Below are 19,344 nucleotides of genomic sequence, written 5' to 3'. Positions count from 1 at the left end.
ATTAATATTTTTCTTTCTCAATTCAGTCTGATTTAGAAAATTAGGATTTGATTCAATAACGATACATCAACACTGTATATTCATTATATTTTAAAGTATTATAAAATGTAATGTTTCCAGTTAATCACTAAATATTATGATTCCAGACACTTCAGACTGTGACGACAAACCGATTTTAAACTGACTGGAAACACTAACTATCCTAAAAATCAAACAAACACTTTATTTTTTATATTGTTGTTCAAAAAAACTTAACTTAAATTTTATTCACGCCACTATGCTGGTCTCAACTTACATTTGAGTCATAAATAAATTTATCCCTTCTTAAAATCACACTTTTATAGTGTAGCTTACCCAGAATTTAAAACAATTTAGGTTTTAAATCATGTAGTAACGTTAGGCATAAAAAATGCTCAGTAACTGAAGTTCAGTTGTTATTTGTACTATAGTAGTAGAAGTAGTAACGTAGAGGACAAAACAGTTTTGTTTGTCTAATCGAGTCATATTGATTGATTGATATTGATTGACATTTGTTCCAACTGTAAATGTTAATGGAGACATGCTTACAGTTGTTTGCCAACTCGGCTCTGAGGCAGTTCCACACCTTGATGAATGTCTCCACTCTCTCAAGCAGCATCTTCTTCTGGTGTCCTGATGAGGATAAAGATGAAAGCTCAGTTTGTGTCAGTGTGTGTGTGTGTGTGTGTGTGTGTGTGTGTGATGTTTGCATTACTGTTTCTTTGTTGTTGTACGTTCACATTGAAAATGTAATCACCTGCTGGTATCTGCTGTAACATCAGTGCAATAGTCGGAGGTGTAGAGTCTGACGTCAGAGGAAACACCCTCAGCAGGTCCGACTGTAAAGCAGCCAGCTCAGGTAGGTGATGTAACTGCCTCACACAGTGTATCTGGGGCAAACACACCACAGAGTCAGTACATCTCAAACACTTCACACTTATGTCAGGGCCGCAACTCGCTTGTTAATCAACATATACTAACATGTAGTAATGCAACATACAATAATATTCACTAGGAAAGAACACCGCAAAACCTGAGCTTGAGGAAAGCCATGGAAGCCTGTGGCAAGTAACTTTTATTATTACAGGACTCAAGTTCATCTCAATGACCGTCAGAAAACTTTCTATATTTTCAAAAGACATTTCTGCCTCACTGCTGTCCCCAAAACAGTATTGCATGTTTTTTCTGTCTAATTTTTAACATAAACACTACTCAACAGATACAAGTAAAAGTTGGTGGAATATTAGGCAAGGGGTCCACATAAAAAATAACTTTATGTTATAGCTCTTAAATAAATCTAAACAGCTAAAGTTATTATAAATCTTATATTCCAGAAAAGGCCAAGCCTTCAAAAACTTTCCTCCAGTGTGAAGCAGTAGCTTAAATTCTTCAAATTGACCCTGAACTGGGCGTACTGACAAATTTCATCCAATCCCCCAAAAATTGGTATGTTAAAAGAACCAAATATGTGTTTTGTACGGAAGCCCAAAGTGGCCATCCATTCAAATATATATATATTTTTTACTCCTTTTTTCCCCTTTTTAACTTATGTTTTTTATTATCCATTATCTATATTATTCAACAAAGTTGTTACGAAGAGGTTCAGGGGAATCCAATCACACATTTCCATCCATTCGTCAACCTCTTATCCTGCGTACAGGGGTCGCAGGGGGCTGGAGCCAATCTCAGCTGACATCGGACCCTGGACAGGTCGCCAATCCATCGCAGGGCCACACATAGACAAACAACCAGTATGGACAAGTTTTTACCTGGAGACCATGCAAACTCCACACAGAAAGGCCTGGGCAACCGGGGTTCAAACCCTATTGCTGTGAGGCGCCAGTGCTAACCCCCTCACCACCGTGCCGCCCCAATCACACATTTCCCAATGGCTATTTCCAAACCTTCCCAACAGCCGTCAGGAAATGTGTAACGTTAAATGGATTGCCCTGAATGAGAAGCACAGGAAGTTCCTCTGCCTAATGGGAAAGTCCATAGGTTGACGGATTTGGACCAATCGCCCGGATGCAAACAGTCCAACAACAGACTCTACATAAGAACTTTGTTGAAGAGGATTATGAAAGATAAAATAAAATTAAAATTGGTCTACTGTGAAGATTGAACACCAATCCTGCAACTGTGAGTCCTGCGGTCTACCAACTGAGCTAACCAGTATCATTGAAAATCACACTAAAATTACCGCTGAGAAACGTTCCTGCCGACCCCTGTGTTTACTGTTTTGTTATCTCGAGATCACGAGAAAATGATCCTGTAATCACGGGAAAATGGAGTAATTGAATTGTATTGAATGGATGGCCGCTTAGGGCTTCCGTAGTTTTGTTAAATTTACACACATTTATATTTATAGGCAGCACAATGAATCCTTTCCCCAAATATACCTGGCCAGGATATATAAAAAGCCTGTTACGTGAATAACTGTGTCTCCGGTCTTTGCCCCTGATGAAGATACCTTCTTGAGGAACGTGACCAGCAGGGGTAACGAGCTGCGTCCCAGAGGTTCTCCCACCAACTGAGAGAAGCGCTCCACTGTCATCATCTCGGGAAGAGTCCAGAAGGAGGAGCGATGCGTCGGGCAGTCAGAGGGGAGGGACATGATTTTCCCAGGATCCCTGTAAAGGAGATTCATCAGGGGACTTCCAGCAAGTCCATCATCAGCACCGATTCTTTCCTGAGCTTCAGCCAGATTCTTCTGCAAATCCTAAAAACAGGCAAGTGGAAGAAACAAGATTTTATCACCCTGTCTTATGAAAACATCCCCAGTATTAATTCCACAAACCAAAATCAATGTTCTCCTTACTTGAAGTACTGGATTGATGGCAGAATCACAGACGAGCTTCTCCCACTGTTGCCGTCCTTGTCTGGAGGACAGATCCCGTCCCGTGCCATGGGAACCTTTTTTTTTTTTTAACATTCAGCAGAATTATATCACGTGTGTTTTACATGAACAATAGAGGCAGTATGCTGGAAATTGTTGGTAAGTCAGTATCACCTGTAGAGAACTTTGTGCAGGTATTGAGAATCAAATGAACAGTAACTGCTGTGTTGTCCATGTTCTGATCCAGCGCCTGGCCCAATCCAGTCATGTCCTTTTCAAGGTGGTCCCACAGGAAGTTGAGAACATCACGGGGCCTGGGGTGGATCATGTTACCGACTCCCTACAACAAAAAAGCACCACAGGAGCATAATTACATAATGTGTATTTTTCAGCACCAGTGATATCGGGGGCAAATTTAATTGAAGTCTCACTCTGTTATCTCTTAAAGCGCCTTGAAGCATGGCGAGGTGTGTAAGCAGCCGCAGGATGCAGGACTGAGCATAAGTCATCTGTCTTTCAGGAGCTTCAGATCTCCGACAGGCCTCTCCTATTATGTGTCCTGTCCGAGTTTGATCGACGACACTTTATGCACACGAGGACGAACACAAATCAAATTAAACACCAATATTTGACTGAAAATACTCTCACAAAGCTGGCTGACTGACGAGATTAATACCTTTGTCCCATGTGTTTAGTAAATCCAGAAACTGGGTTGTGATTCTGCCCACCAACAGGAAGTCCACAGTCTGCACATTTTGAGATAACCATGGGTCTACCACACTACGGGACAACAGAGAAGCAAATAATGTGTTATTTATTAAAATGTCTCTATTCTTAAAGAATGCTTCCCAAGACAGACACAAAAAGCACAAACCTCTCCCACGAAGCATGGATGTCCGTTGGCGCAATCTGCAAATGATGTAAAAGACATAATCTATATATATCTTGATAAACTATTAATAGAGAAGTGATGATGGCCCTTTATAATGTAAAATACTTACAGTACATCTGTGTTCTCTCTCTGCTCATCCACTGTCTGACTTCACTCGTGTGATCATCGGGCATGGTCGGCAGAAAGGAGTTCTTGGAGGAAAAAGCAAGTTGAGTTAATGAAAAATAGAATATGAATAAGGTTTATTAGCGTCAGTTTATAGGTTTATCTGGAAATGTATCAGTGTGCAAGTGAAATTTTGATTCTCGTATTATACGGTCAGTGTCACATTTGTAATCTCCAAGGTCAAGAGATAAAGGTTGGTAATAACGATTTGGGGAAAAAATCAAATTGTGATTTTTCTGCCAGATATTGCAATTATGATTTGATTTGTGATTTTTTCTTCTTCTTAAGTTTAGCTAAAGTTCAATATTCACTGGCAGTCTATTTTTGATGAAACTTTGCGTCAAGCGGCAAAATAAAACAACAATAAACACAGTTAAAACAGACAAAGAAGAAACAATTTAACTACGTAGCCTACTTAACCATGGTAGCAGAAGCACTACAATCAAAGACAACTTAACAAATTAACAAAATCTGAACACGTCAGCAAAATCAGGCAGGCAAAACGCTCTTATTCTGAAGTGCTCCACGTGGGATATGTAGCCTGCAGAGAGCGGAGCGGGCTCACAGAGAGCTGTTATCATAAATTGAAGCAAACAAAATTTTAACAACGTGCAGGCTAAACGCTCGTCTGTTCGGCTGGAGCCAATAACCCACATTGTCCTCCAGTTTCGTTTGTTGTTGTAAAATGTGCACGCCCTGTGGCCCGCTCTGATCGGAGACTAGGACCGTAACAGGAGGCGCATTGTGCTTGTGATTGGTGAGCAGATCTGTCACACAAGGACGACAACGGAATGAATTTGTAACTGCATGACTGTTAAAAACAGGTCAGACGCTGTATAATTTACCTACATGTTAATCGCAGTCTTCACGATTAGCTAATCGCGTCCTTTCAAATCGCAATTTCGATTTGAAAACGATTAATCGTCCAGCCCTAACCCAGATGATATGACAATATCAGGGCTATTTTCTCCTCCAGAGGCCCAAAAGTCTTTCCACAACTGTTTTCACCGGCTGAGTGGAACTAACCACTAGTAAACAGACCTTTGTGTGGAAACTTGAAGAGATTAGAAGGGTCTTACTGTAACGTTCTGAGGCTGGGATGCTATCTGATGAAGAGGAACCAGTAGAGGATTTCCACCGAGGAGCACGGAGTCCAGATGGACCAGCAGCTCCAGTGTTTGTCTCTGAAGGGGAAGATTTCTGTTGATGTGGAGATTTGAGGCCGGTCCACCAATCTGATTTGACAGAAGTGCATCGCAGAAAGCCTCGAACTCCTCTGACAACTTGACGTTTTTCAGGAGCTCTTTCAGTCTTGCCGTCTCCTATAAATTCACGTAGAGCCACATGTTAAACAGAGAAAGTAAATTTACAATAGGTAAAATTACCATTTTACATCATAGTGACCTGTGGGGAGGGACGCAGGTTGACCTCAGGTGATTTGTAGCGGCAGGTGACCTGTCTGAACAAAGCCAGGGCCAGGAGGCTGATCTGAGAACCTCTCAGCTTCTACAGAGAAAATAAAACAATAGAGATGGAAAAGAGGAATACCTGATGTGAGCAAAATGAAAAAGACAGAGTCATAATTGTTGACAAATATAGTACATTAATAAACGCTTACAACTACATTAAAGTGTGTTATAAACAATTCATTAAATTTTTATATAGTGTTTAGAAATGCTAAATAAGGTAAGTTATTCAGTGTGTCAACCTCCCTGACCTCTAGTGGTCATTAGGAGACATGACCGTGTCTACAGAAAACACTGAAGCAGGATCATGAATTTGCTACGCGCTCATAAACTAAACTTAACTTAACATTTTTATCAGCCTTCCTAAGATCTCTGAAGTCTCTCTGACCTGTATTTCTGTCATGAAGCTGTCAGATCTGTTTTCCAGCAGAACATGAGCCACGGCGTCTCTCATAGCTCGGTAAGGCGTCCCGCAGCAGAGGAACTGGTCCACGTTGGTTGGAATCATCCTCTTAAAGACAAAAGTTTAACGGTTAAGTGTTTGTTTTCCTTCTAAACTACAAATGAGAAGTTAATAGTATTTAATAAATCAGTAGTTCTATGTTTTAAATGTTAAAAACTCTATTAGCTGATTGACAGAAAATGAATTGGAAACTGTTTTGATATTCCATGAACTATTAGGTGATGAAAATGCCAAAAGTCTTGTGGTTCCACCTTCCCTTTTTTTTTTTTTATATTTGCCCACTTCTTCTGTGATTGTAAACTGATTATATTTGTAGACAAAGTTATTAATCCAGCAAAAAAATCTCCACATTTATTAATAATGAAAATAATCATTAGTTGTTTGTTAAGTGTTAAAAATACCCAAACTCCTTCTCCACCTTCTCAATCTTTAATACAGTATTTGCCCATTTCCTCTTCTGTGATTGTAAACTGATTATATTTGATCTGAATACATCAACTTGGGCTCTAGAAAATTAAACATTTTCAGTATTTTCAGATATTTATAAACATAAATAATTAATTCAGAAAGAAATTGCCGGATTAATTAATTATAACAGTAATGATTAGTTGTAGTTCTAAACGTATAAAAAAATATCAACACTGTAAAACAGCACATATCTGCCATTGTTCAAAGATGTTTTGTTGAGGAACAAACAAACATTTCTTTAGTCATTATACTGAGGGACACATGAAGCGTCTCTGAATGAACTGATCAAGTCTATTGACTGGTTAAACTCTCATTCAGAGTGATTAAAACCACTATAAACGAATATAAATAAAGTATCATACTGACAAGAAAGAAAAATAACTTTCTTGTTATAACAAGCCAGTGTCAGAATAATTTTGCAGTTTCTTTAACATACCTGAAGTCGAAGTAGATCTGCAGGGAAGACCCATCTCCAGGCCGGATTGTTCATCAGGGACAGTATGCAGTCCACACCAGAGAGCCTGTGGAGGGCTCGAAGCAGGTAAACCCTGTGCCAGTCATTACCACAGTACTCACACACTGCCTTCACCTGCAGCAGGTACTGAGCCTCCACTCCATGTCTGCCTGCATTACATGAAGAAACATGAAAACTTTACATGGGCCTTTACCACCCTCTATCCTGAAACTACAGTTCATCTGAGAACATTTTAAATCCCTGTGCAAATAAACAATGAGTACAGTCTAAATGATGAGCTGCTGTGATTTAAGTTAAAGTTCTGCATTACACACCTTGACGTGCAGCTTTCTCCAGCAGCCGAGCAGCAGTGCTCAGGCATATTCTCAGCCTGGCGATGTTGAGCAGGAACTCTGCTGGGTCTTCTTTTCTGTCTGGAGTCTGTTTCCTGGCCATCCGGCTCAGGAAACTAGTTTCTTCTTGCCTTTGCTGTTCTGTGCTCTGTTGCACTTCCCTCGCTTCTGAGCACAACAGAGAGTCCTGGGAAAATATAGAGTATTAATAACAAGTCATGGCATTTAACTGGGACTCTATACGTAAATGTTTTGCAGAGAATCTGTGGTGAAAGAAATGTTGATACATGTGAGACGTGTGATCTCTGGGGAAGGCACGTCAAAAACAACAATACTACTTACCGCCAAACCCAAAGCCAAAATGAAAGAAACAAACATAACGATCACAGTTATCATCACTCTGAAGACAGGATTCATGCAGAAAACACAAATGCTGTGAAGTTTGCGTCTTTTACCTGGAAGCAGTTCACAAACAGCAGGTAGAGTTCAGTATGGTCTTCTCTGGTCAGAAGATTCTCCTCCAGATTCTTTAGGTAGATCTGAATGTGACCCTTCACCTGGTCAAAACTGACAGACACAACGATTCACAAACATGCAGTTTCTAGAAAGACTTCCTGTAGTTACAGTAAGTACAAACATTTTGTACTTTTTAAGAGACTGGATCACAAAATCCAAATTTCCAAGACGTCTGTTTTTCTCTGATGGCCTTGACTTTTTGATTTTATCTGTTTTTGAAAATCTACCCAACCTGAACAGAAGCATTTCTCTTTCAACTGAGCTGAGAATATAGAAATCCACACAATTGGAAATAAGAACATTTTCCCCTAGCAGGGTTAAATCTACATTTTCATTTTCATGTTGTATCTCCATTTTTGGGATTATCATAATGAATTCATTACTGCTGGGTGTACCAGCTGCAGGTTTCTCCACTGTCAGTTTTTCTATGTTCACTTCTAACGCAAAAATTTGAAAAAAAGGAAGTACAGTGGACCCACCTGTACTGCAGCAGCAGTTTTGGCAGCACAGATCGCACCACTGGACTGTTATCCACACACTCCAGGAAGGGCGTGAGCTCTCTGGTCCTGTACACATCGCCTGCAACACACAAACGAACAAAAGTGGTAAATGCCCCGTTATCTCATCAATTACCTAGTTTTTATGATTCACTTATTCGCTCACTGACCTTTAGCAAAGACAAGTAAGGAGAAGAGCAGCTCCACCACTCCCTCTCCGGGCCTCTGCCCCTCTGATAGACAGAACCTGGACACCACCTCCAGGAAGAAGGAGTTACAGCAGCCTCTGATCGCTGCCTGCTGTTCAAGTGCTGCCCTGAAGCATGAAAAGGAAGAAGTTACTGAAAAGCTGAACAATTTCTTAGATGACAGTTTCAGATAACCAGACGCTTGTGTTCCTTTGGGCTCAGGTAAAGAGAGCCTGCAACCTCTCCCTGGCTTTAGAAACAATTGGCTCTCACTGTGTTCTCTCCTATTAGTAGCTGGTATAAATTCTTCTAGGTGTAACAACCAGTTCTACCTGTACAGCCACAGTAGGAAATTGATTATTTAACACCTTCATAGACAGAAAAAGAGTTCCACTGAGCAGCAATGAATATACTTCTATGATGGATTTTCCTGAACTCACTTGATGGTGGCAGAAACAGTCGGATTGAAGTCGGGCGGCAGGTCTGCCCTGCATTTAGGGCATGAACGTCTGTGTGGCTGAATGCACTGTTGGAGACACGGCAAACAGAAGACGTGCTGGCAGGGCAGGACGGACGGCTCTGTGAGCTCCGACAGGCAAACTGGGCAATGAATGCCAAACCTTTACCAAACAAAACACCATGTGAGATCAATTACTGCACTGGGAGAAAAGACATAACATTTGGTTGCTTAAAAGAGTTACGGTGACGTGTTTCTACTTGTTTCCAATGAAATGTAAATGAAAAATAAACCATGTTTTTGAAATGTCTTACTGGAATACATCCAGTTCCCTTAAATTGAAATACCAACTGATATAATAATTTGAATACAAATTACAAAAATCCTGACCTCAGCTCCCTGCTGATGCACTCATTATGAAAAGAATTGAGGATCCGGATGAGCTGCTGCAGTGTGTCCACGCTCCTTACATCAGGTGACGCCTGCATCAGCTGTAAGAAAATGAGAAGACAAAGTCAGTGAATAAAAAGCAGTACTGTTTGGGCTCTTATCTGCTAACTAACTTTATCCTGAGACAGGACGCATCAGGATTTTAGAGGCTTCTCAATTCGGCTAAATCACAGACCCTAAAACCATTTTACTTACATTTAGGTGAAGGTTGCAGTGTTTGAGAGTCAGTTCTTTCAATCTTGAGTCATTCTGTTTAACTTTAAAAATGACATGCTGGATGAAAGATGCAACAACCAGCATCCCCTGCCACAGTGACCTGAAGGGGCAAAATAGGTTAGAAATAAACCTTGAAAAGCTTTTTTCTCACTGTTTCTGTACATCTTTCCAGACTCACCTGATGGAGTCCAGATGTTGCACAGTGCTACGGCTACAGAGTGCACTGTATCTCTGACCAAACACCCTATCCAGACATGGCTGCAGAAACTCCACTCTGCTCACAAAGGACTTGCACTCTTGCACGGACGTCAAAGTCAGCAGTCTGGTCTGCTCCACGCAGACACCAAGAGCTAAAATGTCCTCCACCTGCCAAAAATGACGACAGTACGACAAAGGGTGATCGAGGGTTACAGAAGTATCCCATCAAAACTAAACTCACAAGAGGAAATTTGACCTGTTGGTGTCACCAAATAAATGCAATAGTCACAGAGACGTTTAGAGATTTCAAATGATGAAGATGTTTAAAATGAAGCCAAAAGGTTATTCTCACCATTTCTTGGGGCTCCCTCTTTGACCCCTGCTGAAAGACGTCAGCGGCTAGCTGGGGCAGCAGCAGAAATATGTGGCAGAGAGTGTCCAGTCTGGGGGCAAAATGTTTGGCAGCAGCCATTATCCAAGCAGGAGAGAGGTCAGTCACGGCACCCATGGATGTCTGAAGCTCAGACACGCAGCCCAACATGGCCCTGGTGAACACCTGTAAATGACATGTGTAAAAAGTCTATTTGGCTGTTCCAAATATATGTTTCACCTAAATTTGTGACTCATAATGTCTATACCCTAAGCTCGTCCTTTGACTTGATCTTCAAAGAAAGCAGCAGAAAGTCTTGTAGAAAGTAGTGGCCATACTCCAGTCTCTCCTCATCTGAGAGTTTCTGTAAGTGACCGCCCAGCCTGCTGTTGTTGAAGGCGCTCACAAACTGGAGAATCCTCTCTGTGCCATCTTCTCTTGTTACTGGGGATCAGTCATAAAAGATAGAAAAAACTATTGGAAACTATACCATATACATAGGGATGTCACATGTGTATCCTAAATTCATCAAGTCTGACCCAGTTTGATAAATAATGTTGTATGTGGTTCTTGCGTAACATGAAGACTTGACAGCCTCTCTTCAGGTAGGACTCTCATACTGTAACACTTATCTTTGTAAAGAGACAAACTGACAGGATAAAGTCTCTAACCTGCCTGTCAGCTCGCTCTGGGCTGTTTCAGTTGATTTACCATAAAGGCTTGAATACGTGTGCACTCCAGCTTAATCGCCTTCTCACAAACGAGTGACAGAAACACTCAAAGCGGGTCAGACCGTTTGTTGCCTTTTCTAAGAAGTCAGCCACAGATGGAGTGAATGTGCTAGGAGACAATTCAGCAGAACAGCGACTGCAAACGGCGATTTTTGCGTCTTTCTCAGAAACTTTAAAATGCTTCCACACTGCCAACATGTCAACGTAATGACATGACAACGACTGAACACCGAAAGGACTTTTTTTGCTATTTTTGGCTGATTAATTTCGGTGGCCGAACATTCGGTGCATCCCTACATATTTACTTTATGATCTGTTCATGGGTTTATACATTTAGTCATTAAAAAACTCAAACCTGGCATGAATTCGGATTCTTCCCAGAGGCTTTCAAGGTGCATTTGGATGAGCCAGCTGAAAGCAGCAGCACAGGGTTGTTCTTCACCATCCAACATGAAGTAGTGGTTCACAAGCACCTCTTGGTCTGACTCGCTAGAAAGTACAATAAAGAAAGATTATGCATTTTGTTGATTAAATTCACAGTGGGGATAACACAGAACACGTAATCAACGATACCTCGGGCTTTGGAGAGGTGCTAGGTCTAAAATCTGTGAATCTTCCAGGATGTCCAACCACAGCTTTATCAGGCCCTCGCTGAGCCTGTCATCAGAGAGCAGGTCCAGATTGGCAAACCTGTCCATAACCTCCAACATGCTGGCCAAGACTGGAGTCACGCTGGACTGAAGACAGCGCCACAGGGTGTGTCTGTCAGTTAAGGAAAACAAAAGAAAGCTGCACTTTATCAAATCTTTGAATACAAACAAGAAAGCACTTAAAGAGTGCACATGAAGTGCCAATATTAAACAGGATCTGCTGCTGGATCTGAATGAAAATGCACTTAACAACCTTGTCCAGTTTACAAGGAACAGGTTACACGGGGTTATTAACTTTACCTCAGAGTTCCCCCCTCCTGCAGAGCCTGGCGTTTCTTGGCTTCTCTGCTCACCCACTCCTTAGGCGAGCCCATCCTTTCTTCTCTCTGTGCCAGAGCCTTTGCCAGTCTACTCAACAACACCTCCTGAAAGTGAGCTTTAATAAAGTATAAAGTTAACATCTATCAGAAACCAGTCGCAGATGCAACAAGACTGATAAAACTGTTTCCTCCCATACATTAGAATCAGATGTTGGCTTCTTACAGACAAAAAATAATTCACAAAATAAGTGATTGGTACTGATTAACAAACCCAGTTAGACTCCTTCAGATACATTCTGGTGAATTTTGAAGGATTATTTTACAAATTAAAATCATTCTCAGATAACTATATTCACCTCCTATTTTCCCTTGACGATTTCCCAGAAGAGTCAGAAGGATGTGCATTCGCTGCATGCTTCGTGATGTAACGCCATTGGTGTCTCTCAGCAAACCCACAGCTTTTTGGATACATGATCTCACTAGGGATAGGCTATGGAGGTGGGCTCTATCTGCCTATACAAACACAAATAGCACTAAATTTAAGCAACATTAAAAACTAAGATTTGTTTTACACAAACATATAATGGAACATAAGGTGTATTTGCTCATAAGATCACATTTGTATCTACCTGAGAGTCATTTGTTTTCCTCACTGTTTCACCATCTTCAGGGTGTTCTATTAAAGATCAAGAATGCTGTTTATTTAACTGTAAACATTAGTCAAGAAAACAATAAAACCACCTCTAACACATCACACATTTTGTCCAGAAGATGCGAGTTTCTACCTGATGGTGCAGGGTTGAGTAGGTTGCTAATGAGAGTTCCACAGAAACCCAACAGATTTAAGCTCATGTCCTCTGAATCCCTCAGGTCATCAATATGTACTGAGTGCCAGACTCCTTTGATACCAAAGACAAAAACATGGCTTTAATCTTGTCAAACTTCATGCATAATGCAGTCACCGAATAGTTACATTATAATAATGATCATAATCCACTTAGTACTCACCTCCTTGGAAACCAATGTACTGAGACTGACTTGGGATCCTAGAAACCTTCACAATGAAAATCACCCAACAGGTCTGATCCTCCAGTGACATCAGGTAATTCATGGTGCAATATCTGGAGGCAGATGGCACCATAAACATAAAGAGAGGAATTCATGCAATGTCCATTTTACCACTCAGCATGCATAAAATCCCACTGCTATCTGTTCAGGATCTTGACATTAAGCCCTACTTTGCTGATGCTATGAGCTCATCACTGCAGTGGGATTCCTCGAGGTCCATCTGGATTAACAGGATGTGAAGAGAGTGGCCAGCATCTTGAAGGAAGCCCCTGACACAGAGATGCAAGTATTACAAATATTAAAATACAACAATATAAATAAACAGTGCTGCTGTTATATAAATAGTTAGTACCGTATCTTGTTGCAGAAGGAGACCTCGGTGTCAAACTGGTGGAGAGAGAGCAGGAGGATTGTGTCTGTGTGCAGTCCTAGGGCATGGGCTACAACCTTGACATCTGATCTGGTTAACAAGCTGGAGAATGTTGTTATCTATGGAAGAACACAAAGGGGATAGTGATTTAAACGGTTTGTAAAGATGGTAAAGAAATGAGAAAAACATAAGTGGAGCAGTGATTTTTGGCCTACCTCTAGAAACTTGCTGAACCCCCGATACTTGTTCAAGCAATCTTCCAGGAAGTCTCGGAGAGAGTGGTGATGCTGCTGTTGGAAGTACATTCTCTGGAGCTTCTCCTTCTCCTGGTTTGCTAAATCTGAATCCTTGAGCCTCACCACAGCATCAGGGGTGGCACAGTTCAACAAGAGACATTTAGCTAAATCCAAGACTTCTTCCTCGTTTTCCCCTGCAGACCCAACATCGTTTTCAGTCTCCATCATTTCTTCGCTCTCAGACATCACTTTAGTCTCGTCATCAAATACCTCAGTAGATTCCTCATCATTCTTTTCCAGTGACTCAATGTCTTCTCCACCATTCTCTATGTCAATTGCATCCCCCATCTGCTCGTCCTCCATATCTGTTACCTCTTTCTGGCTGTTTGAATTTGATTCAAGTGTTTCATTTGGTTCATCTTCTTCCAGTGTGTTATCTTTTTCATTCTGTTGTACTGCACTGTCTTCAGCTTTTTGCGCTCTCATTTCTAGTGCTTGCAGGAGAGCACTGGCACAGGCATCACCATGGTAGCCAACAAAAATATCAGACAGCTTGAAATCCTCTGAGGCCTCACCTGAGAATTCCTTCAACCACTCCTTCAGTTTGTGGAGAACCCTGCGTTGCCATGGTTCCAGATCAGTGCTCCTATCCACCCTGTGTTTTTCAAGCCGGTTGATGAGAGGCATGGGAAAGTGCTCATAGACCTTCTTTTGGTCCTCCACTACCACCAGTCTGAAGTTTGTATGGACACGACATTTGACTCTGTGGGAGCCGAGACCAAGGTCAACGTACTGCTGCTTACTGAGGTAAACATAGTACTGGTTCAAGGCGTCGTACAGGCTTTCATAAAGATTTTGCATGTTGAGGAGGATGACGGTGCGTCCGGTCTCCATGCAAGTTTTCACCCGGTTAACGTTACGGCAGATTTGGGCATATTCCTGGTCCTTTGGGAATCCTGAGCCAAAGACAATTTCAGGAGGTGGACAGTCTCCTTTGGCAAAGATTTGTTGCTGAAGGATATGAAGAGCAGCATTGTTGGTGGTCAGCAAAAGGAGGTAACGGCTCTCCTGATTGGTGTCATAATCAAGATTCTTTTTCACCATTTCCAAGGTGCTTGGTCTGGGAATTTCCATTAAGTTTTGGAGAACCTCTTGGAAAAATATGACAGGGTCAAAACCCTCTGGCTGTCCACTGAAGTTACGCAAGATGGCCTCTACCAACTGTCTGCCATCTGGTTCTTGTTGTGTGGATTTGACTGCGGCAAAGAGCATTTTCACTAGGCTATAATAGTCCCTTAGACCAAAGAACTGATTCTTTGAGGTCTCTGTACAGACACATAAGAAGGCCTTTGCCAAAGATGGAAAGAGGTGTTTGATTTTCAGGAGAATTTGTTTGGAGGATGAACAAATTCCCTTGGCAGTTTCTACAAGTTCATCTTCACTTGGATCCCATCTGGACACAAATATTCCTCTGTTCATCTTTGCTGGGTCGAGAGCCCAGTTGGAAATGCCCACAAAGCCAACCTTCATGTGCGGATCTGGCCTCTCATTGTCAATGCAACCATCCTCCAAGAGAGGATGAAGGGTCTTCAGGGGCATCTGAGGAGAATCTTCTGCTAATCCTATCTCATCAAGCACCACCACTGATACGTACTCGTCCATGTTTTTGTCTTTCTGGAAGCGGGCACAGTTTTTGAATGTCCCTATGATCCCCTCAGGACTTGAGTGAGGACTGCACTGGAAGGAGACCATATGGACTTGCTTGAGTTCCTTGAATAGTTCACAGTGGGAGTTCTGGCCCTGCATGGCATCAGCAACCACTGTTTTAGCAAGCGACTTAGAGCTGCCTGGCTTACCAACCAAAAAGAGTGGGATCCTGAGCTCAATGCAAACCACCATGAGAAACACATTCTCTTTGAGTGCAACATTTTTGGCTATTGTCTCCCTTGTCTGTATGTTTTGAAGGAAGAAGTCTTGACAGGATGAAATCTCTTCCTGCAATGCTGCTGCAGAACGGAAAAAAACTGGAAAGTACTGACAAATTTCAGCGAGGTACTCCTCTTTGGCCACCAGGGATGGGTAGTAGCAGACTCCAACTGAAAGAATCAAGCACTTCAGTGTTTTGTAATCCTCATGGAGATAAGAGAAGTTGTTGAAAAGGACTTCGCTATGCTGGTAAAACCAAACTAGCACTTTCATAGACCTCTCCACATCTCTGAGACTGACAAAACTGCACTCATTTTTCCGACTTCGCATGAATTTCTGGGAGGCTCCAAGCACATTTGATATTATGTCCTTGCAGGCCACTGGCAAATGATGGTCGTCAACTATCTTCTGGACAATTTGTTTGATGTAGGAACGTTCAGTTGAATCACTCAACTGACCAAAATCCCACACCAAGGAAGCCATGCTGGGAGGCAAAGCATGAACCCTGTACACCAGCTGCCTCAGAGGGACTTTGCCAAGGCGTTCTTCTGTTTCATCTGCCTTCACCCTGTATCCTAAACCTGCCTGTTCCAAACGTTCCACCATTTCAGGTGAGTGCTTCCTGTAAGGATTGCAAGCAGCTATTATTTTCAAGCCACTGCCTGACTTCAGTGGTTCCCCTTTCATTGATAGGTCACACAGGATTTCCTTGATGGCAAAAATGGCCTCTGTGGTGTTTGCTTCGTCAAAGAACAAAATGGTGTCTAGCTTGTGCATTCTACTGTTCTTCTCAGCAAGTATCTCTGCCTCTCTAACCTTTCGGTAGATCATGTCTGCTGTAGTTCCACCATGTACCTTGACAAGTACCATATTCTGTACTGGTCTTTCCTCCCTCTGCAGAGCACAAAGGAAACTGACTAATCTGGTTTTTCCACAGCCAGTCTCTCCCATGATGACAACTGGAATTCCACACCGGAATCTCATGTGTATGGCCAACATCTTCATCACATTGTCAGCAGTGAGCTCATATGTTCGGTCCGGATCAAATTTCCTGTCACGCATTCCTTTCTTTGCACCAACAACGCATGAAATCCTTCTGATTTTGTCCGCCCTGGGCAACTTATCAAAGTCTTCAGTGAGAGAGATCCCTTGCCGTTCCAAACCTTGAAAAAGTTCTTCTGACATCACATTTTCTATCAGGACCCTTTTGCTGTGAGGATCAACTGCACTGAGTGTTTTTCGCCTCTGACATGTCTTCACATTAAAGCCAAGGAAAGACATTGAGGATCGGTCAGCATTGAAGAAAATGTATGGATGAGACTCGTTTTCCCAATGCTTCCGAATTGTCAAACGGGCAAGAAGGTCATCCTCCAAACTGTTTTCAATGTGCGGCATGGGACGTTCAGGTGTGTTCAGCGATGGTGAGGCAAAATCTCTTGCCATTAGGATCATGAACTTCACAATGAAGCCCTTGAAACCAGGTAGCTGGTCAGCCAGAAAATCTGGGTCACAGAAAATTGAGTTCTCACAGTCTTTCAATTGCACATTGAGGAACCAGGAGAAGTTCTTCAGCTCAGCCCAAGATGGATCTTGCATTCCACAGTATGACAGAAAATGATTGACACAATCACTGGGATCCCCCGTTATGGATCGTTCCTGGTAGTTAAAATGATCCAGATTCAGATTTTTTTTGTAGAGCTTTAAGTATTGGTAAGGTCTTTGAATTCCCTCACTGCAAAACTCCTGCTCATCCATGAGTGGATCCAAGTTCTGTTTTCTCAACACATCTCTATTGGCCAACAGCTGCTTCACCTCTTTTGGAGGTCTACATTGGATGGTAGGCAGAATGTCAAGAAGTCCAAGTCTCATCTGTTGGGGCAAATTAAACACATAGATTTATAAAAATCAATTGTATCCTGAGGTAATTTTTGAAATTTTGCTTTACATTCAAAGTGTCTGACATTCAACCTTACATTTTAAAATGACAGATAAACAACCATATTAAAAATAAATTATGATCTGAAGTACATTTGTACCTGTTTTGTTTGGGTTTGAGCGGATGTGTATGTTCTCATGACCTCAACAGTGATCAAGTGAGCTACATTCCTTCTCCACAGCATGCCATGGCTGTCGCTCAAACAGCCCAAAACTAGCAGATGGAACAGGAGCTCTTCCAGACCTGAACGAACCTGACAGGTAACACAAGTGAAGAAGACAAGACTCTCAAGTACATACAACAGAACAAGCCATTGGTAGAGATACTGTAAATGCTTGCATACTTACTCCAGCGGTGTCAATGTGCAGGAGAACAGGGTCCTGTTCTCTCAAGCTTGCCAGTTTCTCTGATAGACTCTTAATCAAGGAGTCTGTATCAACACATGGCTCAATCAGTCTGATACTAATGTGTTCTGCTCTGGGAGATATCTGCTGGAACTTCTCAAACAAACGATCCACATAAAGGGATTTCCCTATTGACAAAAAAATATTTTATAAATTTGTCATTTTACTTGCTAGCATTTAACAAAACATAATTGATTTTTACATTTCTATTATTGCCACTACTGTGTAAGCATTTCCGGCTTGCCAACTAGGGTTACCCTTACCAACTGCCGGGTGAAAAGATGATACCATCCAGACTGAGAGCTGATGTGGAGAAACCAGTGAGACAGGGCTTTGTGGGACCTTGCTTTGTCTGAAGTGGTGAAGTAGATATTTCCTGGCAGTCTCTGCTGTTAGACTCACACCAGCCTGTACTTTGTCAGTGCTGAAGAAAGAGGGCACATATCGGTGCTGGTGCTCAACCGGACTGACTATTATCAAACGGTAATGCGGGTTGGCACTTCTGTCAAGACTCTCGAAGAGATCCCCCAAAACCACACTGACATCATATCCCAGCAGCCCTGGATTGACAAGAGAGTAAATCTTCTGCGAGTTTTGTCTGGAGCCCTGGCCAAGAGCTCTGCGGAGAAAGATCTCCACCTCCTCCTCTGTGGTTTCCTCTCTGCAGACTAGAACCTCATCAGTAGATGGCAGAGGCTGCTCTGGACTCTCCATGTAAAAAGACAGGATGGTGGTAAAAACTTCTGCACTGGGACAAACCACAAGATTGGGCTTTCCCTCCTGGAGAACCAGTGGAAGGTTCCTGATCATGTGTTGCTGATTCATTTCAGAGAGGCAAAAGAGGAAATGGGCCAAAGACGGGATGTCCAAGTACTCGTTGAGGTACTGTGGCATGTCGTCCTTGAATTTACGCCAGAGCTTTTCAAGACTGTCCTCATTGCACTTCCTGATGCCATCAGTGTGTCTGAGCGGTGAGCCCTCCGCGGCATCATCATCTTCATCCTCTGAAGAAAATTCCTTCAAATCACGGGGCTCTTCGATATCCTCTTCAGAGTGTCCCGGTGAAGCTGGTGTTAAGTCCGTAGAAGGTTTGTAATCTTGATCTTCATTGTCAAACTCAACATCTTCCAATTCATAAAACTCTGAGGTTTTACTTGCTGCATTACTGTAAGCGACTCTCACATCAGTATGAGTGCACTGAGGCTTTATGGGAAAAAGTAAATGCCATAACTGTGCAGGAGCTGGCACCTGTCGTTCACACACTTTGTGTATCCAGTGACACAGGTACACCAGCTGCTCTGAGGTGTAGTGGTTCAGCAAACTGAAGTTGGAGCGCATCTCACTAATGAAGGAACGCCATTCTTTTTGGCAGCTTTCCATGGAGTTAGCCAGCTTTTGTAGCTGCTCGGTCACCTCGCCGTGGTACACCATCTCTTTACCCATCAGGGATAAGAAGGTAACTTTGATACACGGTTGCTGTTGTGGGCTGCACTGGACCTCAGCATGCCATTTCCTGAAGAGCATGTTGCCGGATGTTTGCATCTGAAGAAGAATGGTGCCCAGTCTCTGAACTCCTTCAAAAACCTATGATACATGTAGACAGGAGTGTTGTTTTCAGTAAACAAGCTCTGTAAACCCACTGTACACTGCCTGCCCAGCATCAAACAGCACCTTAAAGTTGAGCCCAAATCAGAGC

The 19,344-nt window shown here is 42.3% G+C and overlaps 1 protein-coding gene across 3 annotated transcripts in view; it reads right to left on the bottom strand.

The window, feature by feature from the left end:
* rnf213b (ring finger protein 213b) overlaps positions 1–19,344 on the bottom strand; it is a 34,942-nt gene that overhangs the window by 5,131 nt on the left and 10,467 nt on the right. For 2 of the 3 annotated variants that reach the window (XM_038735302.1, XM_038735303.1), the window contains 36 exons: positions 17,912–19,232; positions 17,592–17,776; positions 17,345–17,497; positions 13,362–17,177; positions 13,129–13,265; positions 12,947–13,045; positions 12,717–12,829; positions 12,494–12,607; positions 12,338–12,384; positions 12,065–12,221; positions 11,689–11,824; positions 11,312–11,500; positions 11,094–11,227; positions 10,276–10,451; positions 9,990–10,193; positions 9,618–9,805; positions 9,419–9,539; positions 9,164–9,264; positions 8,757–8,936; positions 8,299–8,444; positions 8,111–8,210; positions 7,571–7,682; positions 7,098–7,302; positions 6,745–6,932; positions 5,766–5,888; positions 5,316–5,417; positions 4,991–5,233; positions 3,856–3,937; positions 3,729–3,763; positions 3,531–3,634; positions 3,286–3,436; positions 3,029–3,194; positions 2,837–2,931; positions 2,489–2,737; positions 776–908; positions 568–651 (listed from right to left, as the gene is read on the bottom strand). In XM_038735302.1, coding sequence (XP_038591230.1) covers positions 568–651; positions 776–908; positions 2,489–2,737; positions 2,837–2,931; positions 3,029–3,194; positions 3,286–3,436; positions 3,531–3,634; positions 3,729–3,763; positions 3,856–3,937; positions 4,991–5,233; positions 5,316–5,417; positions 5,766–5,888; positions 6,745–6,932; positions 7,098–7,302; positions 7,571–7,682; positions 8,111–8,210; positions 8,299–8,444; positions 8,757–8,936; positions 9,164–9,264; positions 9,419–9,539; positions 9,618–9,805; positions 9,990–10,193; positions 10,276–10,451; positions 11,094–11,227; positions 11,312–11,500; positions 11,689–11,824; positions 12,065–12,221; positions 12,338–12,384; positions 12,494–12,607; positions 12,717–12,829; positions 12,947–13,045; positions 13,129–13,265; positions 13,362–17,177; positions 17,345–17,497; positions 17,592–17,776; positions 17,912–19,232 — 9,889 coding nt within the window. Of the gene's footprint in view, positions 1–567; positions 652–775; positions 909–2,488; positions 2,738–2,836; positions 2,932–3,028; positions 3,195–3,285; positions 3,437–3,530; positions 3,635–3,728; positions 3,764–3,855; positions 3,938–4,990; positions 5,234–5,315; positions 5,418–5,765; positions 5,889–6,744; positions 6,933–7,097; positions 7,303–7,570; positions 7,683–8,110; positions 8,211–8,298; positions 8,445–8,756; positions 8,937–9,163; positions 9,265–9,418; positions 9,540–9,617; positions 9,806–9,989; positions 10,194–10,275; positions 10,452–11,093; positions 11,228–11,311; positions 11,501–11,688; positions 11,825–12,064; positions 12,222–12,337; positions 12,385–12,493; positions 12,608–12,716; positions 12,830–12,946; positions 13,046–13,128; positions 13,266–13,361; positions 17,178–17,344; positions 17,498–17,591; positions 17,777–17,911; positions 19,233–19,344 lie in introns of those variants that run through there. The other variant, XM_038735304.1, reaches the window with a different exon arrangement.

The sequence above is a fragment of the Micropterus salmoides genome, unplaced genomic scaffold (assembly GCF_014851395.1).
Source record: "Micropterus salmoides isolate LMB-PRFRI ecotype aquatic unplaced genomic scaffold, ASM1485139v1 Ms_hic_scaffold_21, whole genome shotgun sequence".
Classification (NCBI taxonomy): Eukaryota; Metazoa; Chordata; class Actinopteri; order Centrarchiformes; family Centrarchidae; genus Micropterus; species Micropterus salmoides.
The sequence above is the reverse complement of the archived record's forward strand: the minus strand, read 5'-3'. Positions and strand labels throughout refer to the sequence as shown.